The sequence below is a fragment of the Lycorma delicatula genome, chromosome 1 (assembly GCF_047948215.1).
Source record: "Lycorma delicatula isolate Av1 chromosome 1, ASM4794821v1, whole genome shotgun sequence".
Classification (NCBI taxonomy): domain Eukaryota; kingdom Metazoa; phylum Arthropoda; class Insecta; order Hemiptera; family Fulgoridae; genus Lycorma; species Lycorma delicatula.
This window is the reverse complement of record NC_134455.1, coordinates 125396336-125409218: the sequence shown is the minus strand read 5'-3', so window position 1 is coordinate 125409218 and position 12883 is coordinate 125396336. Positions and strand designations below refer to the sequence as shown.

General features: G+C 29.7%; 1 protein-coding gene across 1 annotated transcript; it reads left to right on the top strand.

Annotated features, from left to right (window-relative positions):
• The first annotated feature begins 3480 nt into the window (after positions 1 to 3480).
• Positions 3481 to 11394, top strand: beag (IC cytokine homolog beag). The gene is made up of 2 exons (XM_075360440.1): positions 3481 to 4505; positions 9715 to 11394. The coding sequence occupies exons 1-2, from the start codon at positions 3615 to 3617 to the stop codon at positions 10306 to 10308; spliced, it is 1485 nt and encodes a 494-aa protein (XP_075216555.1). The 5' UTR covers positions 3481 to 3614; the 3' UTR covers positions 10309 to 11394.
• Positions 11395 to 12883: the final 1489 nt, after the last annotated feature.

Below are 12883 nucleotides of genomic sequence, written 5' to 3'. Positions count from 1 at the left end.
AAATTTCAGATGTATTTTTCTAATTCTTTTACTGTACTTATTATATGGTGTGTATAATTCTCTGTTTATACAGAGAATTATACACACCACACACAGAGACACCACATACACACAACTTATGTTGTGTGTATGTGGTGTCTTAGGTGACATATCTATAGAAATGGTTTTAGTTGGCAGACTTAAGAAATTCTGTACTAAAGTGACTCATTCCCTAAAAAAAAAAAATCCCGTGGCAAGTTTACTGGGAGGAGTTGATCTGGAACATTGTGGTTTCCTGTAAACTTCCTCATTGAGAAAATTATGTTGTTACATATCTTGCCAAGCCCATCAAAATGCAATTGATATTCAGCCCTGCAAGTTAGACCTTTACTCAGCCTCTATTTACTGTAAAGATAACAGGGACTGAACTACCTTGATACTTTTCTTATATGACAGCCACAAGAAATATTGCAATAGATAGTAAGTATAAAGCGACAAATTATGTACTACTATACTCAGATATAATGTCCTATATAAAATGTCTGCTAATTATAGATCACAACTGACAAAGATAAATATTTTTGTTAATAATTATACAAATAGCAGTTTAATTATTATTACAATAATAATATTCAATTAATACCTTAAATGTTTTATTAAATGGTTTCATATAGCTTTTATTCCATCAACATGAGCACTGTGAATAGGAAAAAAGATGTAGTATATAATACAATAAAATTTAAAAAAATAAGGGATATTCTACTGCTGAGATGCAGTTGTTTAAACTAACCATTAACATATTCAGGAAGATGTATTTAAATTACATCTGTAATATATAACATCTTCACTTACAGTTTTAAATGCAAAATAAATCAACTGATAACTTACCTACAAGTGACCTTCTACAGTCTTTAGGAATCTAGTCTACCACTATTACATATACAGCTGTAAATTTCATTTTATTAATTAAAATGCAATGTGCATTTTATAATATCTGTTAATATTTTAGAAGTTTTACTAAAATGTAACTTTATTTAGAAAAAATCATATCTGTACAATTTGTGAATTAATATGACCTCCTTTATTTATTCTTAATCACTTAAGTAAATGATTTGGTATCAATTCAACAATTGCAGTGTACTACACTTTTTTTGTTTGCTTAATCATGAAATTATACCAAAATTGCTTTAAAGAGGTCAATTTCTGTGGTACATTTTATTTTTGAGAGTTTGACTATTGCCCAAAGATTTTCAATTGGGTTTACCTGTGGGGAGTTACCTGGCCATGAGGGCAAATTTGTTTTGTTCTTTGAACAATTTTTCTACTTTTTTGACAATATGGCATGGCGTCAAATCTTATTGGAATATTCCATTGGCTTGAGGGAATTTTTTCTTGAAGTTGTATCACAACCTTTCCTTCAATAGCTTGATATATGCATTATTTTCAATAAAAAATTTATTGGAAGTAATAAACAAGGGCCTTCAAATATGAAACAGCCCCAACCCATTTTTTCTGGAGATGTTTAACTGATTGTTGGATATGAACTGGAGATGTATTTTCATCTGATGCTTTTATAACATATGGAATCCTTTATCCCTGATTTCCAGTCTTTTTGTATGTTCTTTGCAAACCATGTTGCTGGTGTTAAAAGCTGTTTTTTTGTGGCTTTACATCCAGCTCCAAAACGCCATCTAGTTGTCATGTTAAATCCATTCCACTGACTGCTAATTCTTGATTTAAGTCCACAGCAGATAATTTTGGTTCAACTTTACTTGTTCTTACAATAATAATCAATCATGTGTTGTAGTAGTTTTTCTTTTATGGCCGCACAGTTCTCCAAAATGCTAATGATAACTTGATTGTTGAGAATAAATTAATACTGAAAGCATTAAAAGTATTTCTAATTTTAACTGAATTTTTTATAACTGACTGAATTGTCCTTTATTAATGAATATTTTGACATAAAAAAATGGAGTGATAATGATGGTGAAGAAGTGGAGGTTGGGGAAAAATGTGAAATAACTACACTTAAGAAATTTTCGGTTTTCGTGGTATTGTAGCTGAACTAGAGAAGGGCATTTGCTGTGTAAGAAGATACAAAAATTGGATACTGTTGGTTTGGAAGCAGAATTTTATCTATGACGACTAAAATGGCTGTTATTTGCCAAGTACATGAGAAAAATAATGAGATGGTCCATGAAAATGATTAATGAATCTTACTTCTTAAATACTCCTACAATATTTTGACAATAATGCTAATTGAAAAACTGAAGGCAAGTGTTGAGCTATAGTGATAGGCTCCTTTTTTTTTAATTTGATACTCTTCCTTGACAACCTTTCTATAAGCTAACTAATCTACATTGCACTGCAGCAAACTTTGAAAATGCTGAAGATAAAATGCATTTTTTGTGGACAAAATGTAGGGTTTGTGTTTTTCTAAATGTTTATTTGGGTGCCATCACGGAATTCAATACAATGTTTCATCAAAAAGTACTGACCTAAATGATAAAACTTATATAATTTTGAATTTATTATAATTTTTTTTTTTGCTTTCTGCATCTCCACTGAAATCATCATTATCATTAGTTAGGCCATTATCAGTAATGTAAATTACCAATACAAATGGTAATGTTACATCTACTGGGGAAACCCAATTTAATGGTAAAATCTTAATAAAAAGTCTTTATTAAATATTAATTTTTTCATCCGTTGCTATATATTATGTCCAAGCTTTATTTAAAACAAATAACTTTACAATTAGTGCATTAAAAATCTGCAACTACAAGTGTAATCATGAAGTTAACATATAATAAATCATCTTTCCTCCTTACTGTTTTATTGATATCACTGATATTAACAATTTACGTAACCATTTTAACATTACACTTGGCGATAAGACATCTGTGTCTGATAAATATTCGATAAAACGGCACGTACAATTTCTTAAAGTTTAATTAATGTGCTACAAAACTAAAAATCTGGCATAAAAAATTGTTGTTTTATTTACATAAAAAACAAATTATTCAAACTATATATAATTTGAACCCTTTATGTAAAATTAAAATTTTACTTATACCAGCACACATTCCTATAGCACTAAGTTTGTTTTAATGATTTAATCAATTCTTGAATGTCTGAAGTACAATAAACATTTCAGAATTAGTAAATGTTGGCGTATTTGAACTTTCAAACTACCGCGTTCCAAGCTTTCCGAGATTAACGAAAAACATACCTGTTAAAATATCATTTATGTAACTCCAAAATATAATGTATCATACATTTATACCTGAACGCACTACTGGTGAACTAAATAAAAGCATACTTCTACGATTTATTTCCAATAATTTGTTATTTTGTTTATCTGGATTAAAAATTTACTCCGATCAATTTATCTGATGAAGGATTAGCTTAAAATTTAAAATGTCGAAGTGACATAAAAACTACTATGGAAAAATCCAGAAATTCCTGTTAACAGCATGATAACTAAAATACTGTCAAACATAACGCGTAGAAGGCAGTGGAAAGTAGTTATAGCTGCTTATTTGCTAGTCGTTGTTTAGGTTATGTATGTTGTTTAATGTGAACTCTTGTGTTGAGTAGTTATTGTGTTTCTGTAAGTATTAGTGTCTGTAAAGATGCCCGAACCGGGAGAATACGACGAAGAAAGCGAGAGGTCACAGCGTTTGACGAATGATGATTTCAGGAAATTGTTGATGACACCTCGAGCTTCTGTACCACCATCAGCGCCAACAGTTCCTCCTACACCAGGGATTCACGATACTCTTAAAACTAATACTGAAGAAGATGATAGAGCAGAGCGTAGACGTAAAAAGAAAAGTTTCTATGCCAAACTTAAAAAGCAGGAGGAAGATAAAATGGCTGAATTGGCAGAAAAATATAGAGATAGAGCAAAAGAACGTAGAGAAGGAGCAAATCCGGATTATCAGGCAGAAGATCCCTTAGCTACAGCTAGTGGGTATAGAGCAGTTGCACCCGATTTAAAATCTGGATTAGATGCTGCTGAACGACGAAGACAGATGATCCAGGAGTCCAAGTTTTTAGGAGGTGATATGGAACATACTCACTTGGTTAAAGGTCTGGATTATGCTTTATTACAGAAGGTTAGGAGTGAAATACAAGTTAAAGAACAAGAGCAAGAAGAAGAAATGGAAAAGCTTGTGTCTAAACCAAAAAAAGAAAAGAAAAACAAAGATGAAGATGAAATGCAATTTAAGACTCGATTAGGAAGGAATGTTTATCGGGTTGCTTTAGCAAGTGCAGAAATAGAGAGAAATCCACTGTTTGCTCCTGGACGTATGGCCTATGTTGTTGATTTGGCTGAAGAAATACCCGATAGTGATATTCCAACTACTCTAATAAGAAGTAAAACTGATGTTCCAAGCCAAGAAACGACACCAACACTAACAACAAATGACATTGTTATTAATAAGCTGGCGCAGATTTTATCATATCTACGACAAGGCCCCAGACAGTCAAAGAAGTCAAAGAAAAAAGATAGAGCTCAGGTATTTAACAATTTATTATATATTGATTGTAGTCAGACAATTTGGATGGCAAGCTTTCTGAAATGACAAATTTTATTCCAGATTCCTTGTTTAATTTTAAGTAAAAATAATTGTTAATAGAAAAATTTGTTTACAAAAAATTAATTGATGAATATATTTTTGTGTGTAATGGTTGATTGTACATAGAAATAGTTTTGTTTCATTATTGCTCTTAGTCAATGCACTTGTTTGAACATTTTCCAGAAATAGCTGAATCGATGTATAATCATAACATTTTTTGATTCATTCAGAGTACAATAACAGATAACATTTTTTAATGACAGAATTACAGTTTAATTTAAGCATGCTTTCATTGTACACTGCACATAGTACCAAAACCATTAGTATTGGATGCACAAGAAGGAGATACTTGTAGAAAAGTTCCTTTAACATGTATGTTAAATTAGTGATTTTCTGTTTTGTTCTCAGCCTGCATTAGAGATGATGTGGTAAAATAATAAACCATAAATGTCCTATATGTTCTTTTCTATAAATACTACTAGAGTTAGATTCATATTAATATAGAAGAAATATTGTCTTCCTGTTATAATTAAAAGTCATAATAATTCTTTTAATTGAATCCATTAGAAATATAACATCACATGTCTGCATAAGTTAATTTTTCATCACCTAAAAAAACTTAATATTTCTCCACAAAGAATGAAAAATTTCACGGTAACCAAACTGCATACACAGATACCACTCAGTTCAGTATATAAAAGTAAAAAAGTAAATTATTAAAAATTTGCCCCAAAAAATTGAGAAAAAACTTTATGGACAAGTGATGTTACAATTCTAAATGAAATTTTTGTTATTAGGAAGCGTAGGAAAAATTAATTTGGTTTCAGTCTATAATAAAGTTCATTTTATTCACTGCTCTTGTACTTATTTTATTAATAAATTTTAAAAAATACAATAAAAACTTGTTTTCCTTATATATTTTAATACAAAAAATATATTATTTATCAAACTAATCTTCATTATTAACTTTTTCAGTTAAATCCTATGCTATTATTGATTCATAATATTTATTATTATCAACAGTGTTTTATTGCACTTTAGATAGATCCTACAATTTTTTTTAGTTCATTGGAATAATTGACCCATTGGGGAAGGCTTTTTCAGTTGGTAATATGATTGATTTTAGAATACCAATGGATTTTAAAAGTTTAAACTAAACATGTGCTTCAGTAATCCATCAATGAATTCTCTGGAAATCACAGCCCCATCTTGAAAATATTCAAATTAATAAAACCAGATATTTTGTAAACCACTTTTTGATCTCTCATTATGCTTTTCCCATAATATTCTACAGATAACAAACAATATTTAAAATAAGTCTTCCACCACTTTTTAAAATCATAGACAAGTTCATTTTTTCTAACATATTTACATTAACTATATTTATTAACTTTATTTATGACTTCATGAAGTCATAAATAAAACTTAACTTCATTTGGACTTTTCTTACTTATACTTTCATGGTACATATAAATGTGACAAGTACCATGTTTTAAATCATGCATGCCAAATCAGTTGACCTGTAACTGCCAATAAAATATTTCTTGTACTGGAATGTGTGGCAAAGACAGCATAAAATCTATAACTATTCCATATTAGAGTCACTTTCCCTATATTTCTCCTCCAGTTCTTTCATCTTAGCATAAAATTTATTTGCTATTTATAAATGCAGTATTTTTTCACCAACAGCTGCTCTTTGAATATTTTCTGCTAATACATAACTCTTCTTAATCCTTACTCATAGCTCCTCACAAGTGGAGCAAACATCAGCTTGTGGTTTACTGAACTGCAAGGTAATGTTTTCTTTATACGTATAATAATACCAATAACTAATTTTACTATTTGGAAACATTCTTTTAAATAAATTTTGCATTATCTTTATATTTAAGCGAATATTTGTTTTTGTATTTCCGTAGTGGTATTTTTTGACCGGAAAAGAAAGTATGTGATTATGGATTTGTTCACATATCTTGGCTCGCATAGCATGTGACTTGAGATTAAATTCTGTTTTATCAATAGGTGTCTCACCTGACAATAGAAGACTGCTTATTCTTCAAAGCCTAGCTTCACTGATGTCAAAAATGTTTAAAATTGCTGACTTACATACCTGAACCCAAGAATTATTTTCCTTATTGAATAATATTTGAACATTCTTAGTTTTAGATTTTTCATCATCACAATCCAGCATATACCATTATCTTGAAATCTGATGATTTTATATTAATGCTGCAAGTATAAATCGTGTGAACATCTTTGGTGCAACTGGTAATTTGAAGGCTATACAAATAATAATAATAGCAGTAGTAGTAGTAGCAGCAGAACTTTTACATCCCCATTTTTCTGATATTTTTCATTTAGCCAAATTGCGCATATATTAAAGTTTAAAAAGTTTTCTTTAATTATTAAAAGTTTGTTTGATATTAGCAGACTCTTTTGTACCTGAAAACATAGTTAATTTCTTTTCTGGTTTAAGATTATTTTTCTTACGTTAACCGATATTTTTTTAATACCATACTTATACTACTCATGCTGATAAAATTGTTTTGACTTCTTATATGTATTGTTTACCTACCATATTTAACTCACTATTATCTTCCTTTTGTCTTATTTCATTAACTTTGTTTTAATAAGATTTGTATTCAAACTAAATTTCTCTCATATTGGTGAATATGTATCAAGCTTATTTATATTTTCATCTAAAAGAATAATATTCTAACAAGACCAATATAATGGACCTGAGTAACAGATTCCTGCCAATTAAGTAGTAAATAATAACGGAAGGCATCCAGAAGGGGACTAAAAGGAATCCTTTTTCTAAGTCTAACTGGTCCATTTAACAAAGATTCTTTATAATATTTTATAATACTGTCCGTGGCACACTTACAACAGGTGTTCAATGAATAGGGGTTAGTGGATTAGAGTAGGAATCTGGGGAAATATAAGGACTTGAACAATCACTTTTACAGTTCAACTTGGGTCTGATTGTGCAGGTCAAGAGGAGAGGAGTATAAATACTCCAGGAAAAACAAGTTAAGATCAGTTTAAGCGAATAGTATTCAGCAAGGAGTTATTAAGCGAGTATTTTAGTGCATATAAATGTAGTGTTATGACGTGATGTCACAAGCATTCCATTGTGGACACTGAGTGAATACAGGAAGTTGTTTGGCACGTTTCTGATAGTAGACAATTTATGAAAGGGATGTAGTATTAAACTAATTCATAAATTGTTGGAGTAGTTTTATTTGCAAACAGCAAATGTATGTGGAGAGAATGGTATTGAATGATCTTTAGACTTTTATTATCTGGTATTTACTACAATACTTACTAGTTGTTAAAGGTGTAAATGTTAGCAGTCATGATAATGTCTTTTGTCAATAGGGCTGAATTTTGGTTTTTTCGATTTAACTTTTTTTTGTCTTCATTCATTTGACTGGTTTGATGCAGCTCCAAGATTCTCGATCCAGTGCAAGTTGTTTCATTTTGGTAAACCCTCTACATCCTACATCCCTAACAATTTGTTTTACATATTCCAAATGTTGCCTGCCTGCAAAATCTTTCCCATCTATCTGATCCTCCAATATCAAAGTGACTATTCCAGGATGCCTTAAGAGTGGCCTACAAGTGTGTCTCTTCTTCTAGCTATATTTTTCAAAATGCATCTTTCTTCATCAATTTGATGCAACACCTCTTCATTTGTGTCACTTTATCCACCCACCTGATTTTTAACATTCTCGTGTAGCACCACATTTCAAAAGTATCTAATCTTTTTTTTTTCAGGTACTCCAATCATCCAAGTTTACTTCCATATAAAGCTACACTCCAAATATATACTTTCAAAAATGCTTTCCTGATGTAAATTAATTTTTGATGTAACAACTACTGAAAGAGTTGCTGCCCTCTTTCAGGAATCATTCCTTAGTCTGGCTCTCAACAGATATCTCTCTGATAAAGTACCTTCGGTCCAGCTACTCTGTATCACTGAGCACTCAAGTCCCCTCACAATCGGCAAGATCTCATGATTCATAGAAGAAGACGATTTAACTACCTGCAAATAAAAACTGGCTTTACTTGCTGACTATTACTTTACTGACTGACTTTACTTTACTGACTATTTTGTATGTAATCTTTGTTTTTTTATTATTTTGAACATTTACTATTGTTATTGTCAATTGTTATTATAACTATTGTCAGTTTTTTTATTGTTATTGATTTGTTGTATTTTATTTATGTACTTAAAATAATACATTGTTATATAAATATTTTTATTGTCAGTCTCGCAATGACCTGATTGAACCACGAACACATGACAATATCATTATACTTTAACTTATTTTATCAAGTTCATTCTAAATAAACATCAGATCGGTACATAATACTTCAACAAAGAGGATTTAAATCAAAAATAGGTTATCAGTTCAGTCAGTATGTAATATTTTATGTTCAAGCCATATGCACTTATTTTTATTTTTTTATGAAGTTCCTCTGAATACAAGGTTATTAAATTCCTCTGATAATGAGGCTCCTTATTACCAGAGGCTACTTATTCCTTAACACATTTTCTAGTATTTATTTGTTTTTTACTTTGTCCTATAGTAAAGGAGCTTTGAGATTACCTGGGTGAAGCAATTTGTTTTATGAACAATTATTAGATCTTCATTAAATGTTCTTAATATCATTGCACATTAAACATCACTACAAGGCACAGTAACAGATTAGTAATGTTTTTGACATTTATCTGAAGGTTTTTTTGCTTTGAACTCCAGTCAGGCTTGACATTTTTCATATGATACAAAATTCATTTCTAATAAAAAACTTTTGTGTTTCCTAACTGGGTGTCAGCATATTATGATTAAGAAGTTAATAGTATATTATACTCAGAATTTCATTTTGATAATGAAAATTCAAAATAACTTAAGGTAAAAAAAAATTAATAGCCAACTACTATAGTTGGCCACTTGTTTAATATATTCAAGTCACAATACATCCGTGACACAAAATGCAACATCTTCAATTGAAGAATTACTATCCACAACTATTAGAATCTGAAAGTTACACTTAATTCAGTTTTGAGGTGAAAGGTATGATTGTGTAAAATGTATTTAATTTTGTGTATTAAGTTTTATTCTTTTTCTGTTTTATTCATTTTTAGATTGAAGAACCCATTTTTCCTGATATTGGAGATTATGTCCCTTCTGCTCAGAAAAGTGCCGAGCCAAAGAAGAAAACATCAAAATATTTTCCATCAGCGAATATTGAGGAAAAAGATATTACTCAACCACAACCTGTATTTGCTGCTGAAGAAAAGAAGAAGCAAGGTTTACCAACAAAACCAGAATCTAAAGCTGCTGGTATTTTGTCTCGATTGGCTGCTGAACCGACTGGATATGCTGAATGTTACCCCGGTCAGGATGAAATGCAAGATGCAATTGATGATTCTGATGATGAAGTAGATTACACTAAAATGGATTTAGGAAACAAGAAAGGACCAGTTGGACGGTGGGATTTTGATACTCAGGAAGAATACAGTCAGTATATGAACAGTAAAGAAGCCTTACCAAAAGCTGCTTTCCAATATGGTGTTAAAATGGCTGATGGTCGACGTACTAGAAAGTATAATAAGGAAAAAAATGAAAGAGCTGAACTTGATCGTGAATGGAACAAAATTCAAAATATTATTCAGAAACGTAAAGCTCCTGATGTTAAGGAACCTGGAACACCACAGTTTAAAATGCCAAAATATTAAATATATTATGAAGGTGATAAAAACTAGCATTGTGTGTATATACCTGTAGGATAATGATTGAACTCCGGGCAATCTCTTTGTTATTTCATTGCATTAATTCTTACATAATTATGTTACACTGTTGTAGAAATCCTTACTTTGTTGTAGGAACATGTAAAGTTAGTAAATTTGTTATTTATGTAAGATTCTTTGTCGCTCAGTTATTCCAGAGATTAAAAAGAAACTTTCTATAAGATGTATTTTAAAAACACCATTGGAAAAAAATACAAAATTGAAATTAGAAAGGTTGTGTAAATCATTAATATTTTTTTATTTATATATTTTATAAATTGTATATAAATGGACAGAAACATCAGTAAAAATGTAAATAAACTAGTTTGGGATGTATTTTGTTTTTTATTTTTGATTGAATTTTTCAAAATTCAGTATTCAATTATAGAAAAGAATTTTTAATACATATAAATTCAGGATTATTCATATATGTTATTGTGTGCTGTTGTCTTGCTAAATTAACGTGGTAATTTGACTTGATTGAAAGCTTTATATTTCTAGTTTTCCTTTTCAAATGAGTACTCATTATATACAGAAATTGAGAACAATTTTTTTCTGAGAATTTAAGTCCAAAGTATTCTTTGTTTTAGCAAGCCTAATAAGAAACTTATTACTAGTATAAACATGCTCATACATAGGAAGTATATAATTTCTGAGATTCTGTCCATCTTTGTAAAGAAAATAAACCAAATCGTTGAATAATTCTTGTGTTTTGCTGTAAAATTATCATTATAAAGGTATAGTTCAACAGTATCAGGAGAAATTTGTTCATTTGGGTCTGTAAAAAGACACACATTTATTACTCTGCTTTGGTGTTATTTTTTGTATATAAAAAATATGTTTTAATATTTTTAATGTTGTGAATTTAAGTGTATTGACAATAACTTTAAAACACTTGCCTCATTGATGTGCTTGGAAGTGGTATAATTTGCATGAAATATAAAAGGGTTAAACATGTGATCTTTTAGTTTTTTACAGTATTCAGTGTATTTTAAGATTAATAAAATTTGTTAAAAATCTTTGTTTCAGAGTTAACTGAGCTTATGCAATTTTTGGCTGTTTCAAGATTTTTTTCAGCTGTTTCATCTGTGGAAAACTTCATCTGTTTGAGGTTATCCAAATTGGTCTTTAATAGAAACTTATATATTGATCCTTTTGTGTTCAGATACTTTAATTTAAAAATATCATGTTTAGCAAAAACATTTAATCTGGCATTGAAATATTGAATTTTTTTTGAAAAATAATGGCCAATTTCAAATGGCTGTGTATTGTTTTATTTGCATCATTTTGTTCAGCAATATTATGCATTTATTAATCTTGTTACCTTTCTCACAAAACCGAGAAAAATACTTGCATTACTTTTCAGAAACAACTACATTTATGTATTTCAGAATCAATTTGTAAGAACTAATATGACCTGAAAATTCAAGATCTCCAAAATAAAATTCAATAATATAAAAATTTGTTATGGCAGTTGAGAAATGCATAATACTTAAAATTGCAAAGAGATTCAGTTTTCTTTTCATTTACAGTATTTCCTGATATTTAATAAAAGTTATTTATTACATATACTGCAAGTAAAAAGTATGGTTATCAATCAAAAAATGGAGTATGTGATTTTTTGCATTTCTCAAAGTTTCATGACTCAGGAACCCCCCAAAAAAGGAAGGGTAATGTATAAAAAAAAATCATAACATTTAGAGATAACAGTAATAATTGTTTTGCAGTTATTTAAGTAATGTATTACAACCTTCCACTCAACAATGTGTGAGAGCATTGGGCTAGTCACCTTCATTCAAATGGACCTTCCCATAAAATTGTTACTCAAAAATACCCCATAAAATTGAATATTATTCAGCCGTAATCTATATACATTTCATTTTCATAATTATTTTTCAGATAATTATGACATTGAAACCTTAAAAACTGAATTATCCAAGTTTCTTGGCTGTTCAGCCTGCTTGCTACCTCTGTACCTAAGGTTTTTGAAAAAATTACTGAAGCAGTTTTTAACATTTTTTGAGTAAATTTAATTTAATACCTGACCACCAGTTTCAGTTCCGCAGGGGTTTTCTATTGATTAAGACCATCAAATAATTGGTATTATTATTAAAATCCTTAAAATTTTTAAGCAGTTTTTCTTCATGTCTAACAAGAATTTAACTAAAACCAAACAAGCACCCATCTCCATACTCAAGCTTAGCAAAATGTTATTGTGTAGCTTTAATTTAACTCTAAAATCATTACTTCAGGACAGAACATTTCAGGTAAACAAATAACTTTTGTCACAATTTTGTGACATTAAATTTACCGCTTTGAACCAGTTCTTAATATTCTATTAACTTCATATATGTCAGTGATGTATTTGGTGGCTGTTGCAATGTTTGCTAATTCTTACATCCAATAATTGCTGATGTAGCAATTCTTTTATCCAGGAATGATCCTGTTGTTGCATCAAATGATGTACAGCTTTCTAAATGATATGCAGCAATTGTGCATAAGATTATCCTCGATACTGTATTAT

Bases quoted from the DNA above. Each gene is read 5' to 3' on its own strand.
- beag (XM_075360440.1), top strand. From the start codon at position 3,615: ATGCCCGAACCGGGAGAATACGACGAAGAAAGCGAGAGGTCACAGCGT. The intron at 4,506-9,714 runs GTATTTAACAAT...ATTCATTTTTAG, and splicing joins AGAAAAAAGATAGAGCTCAG to ATTGAAGAACCCATTTTTCC.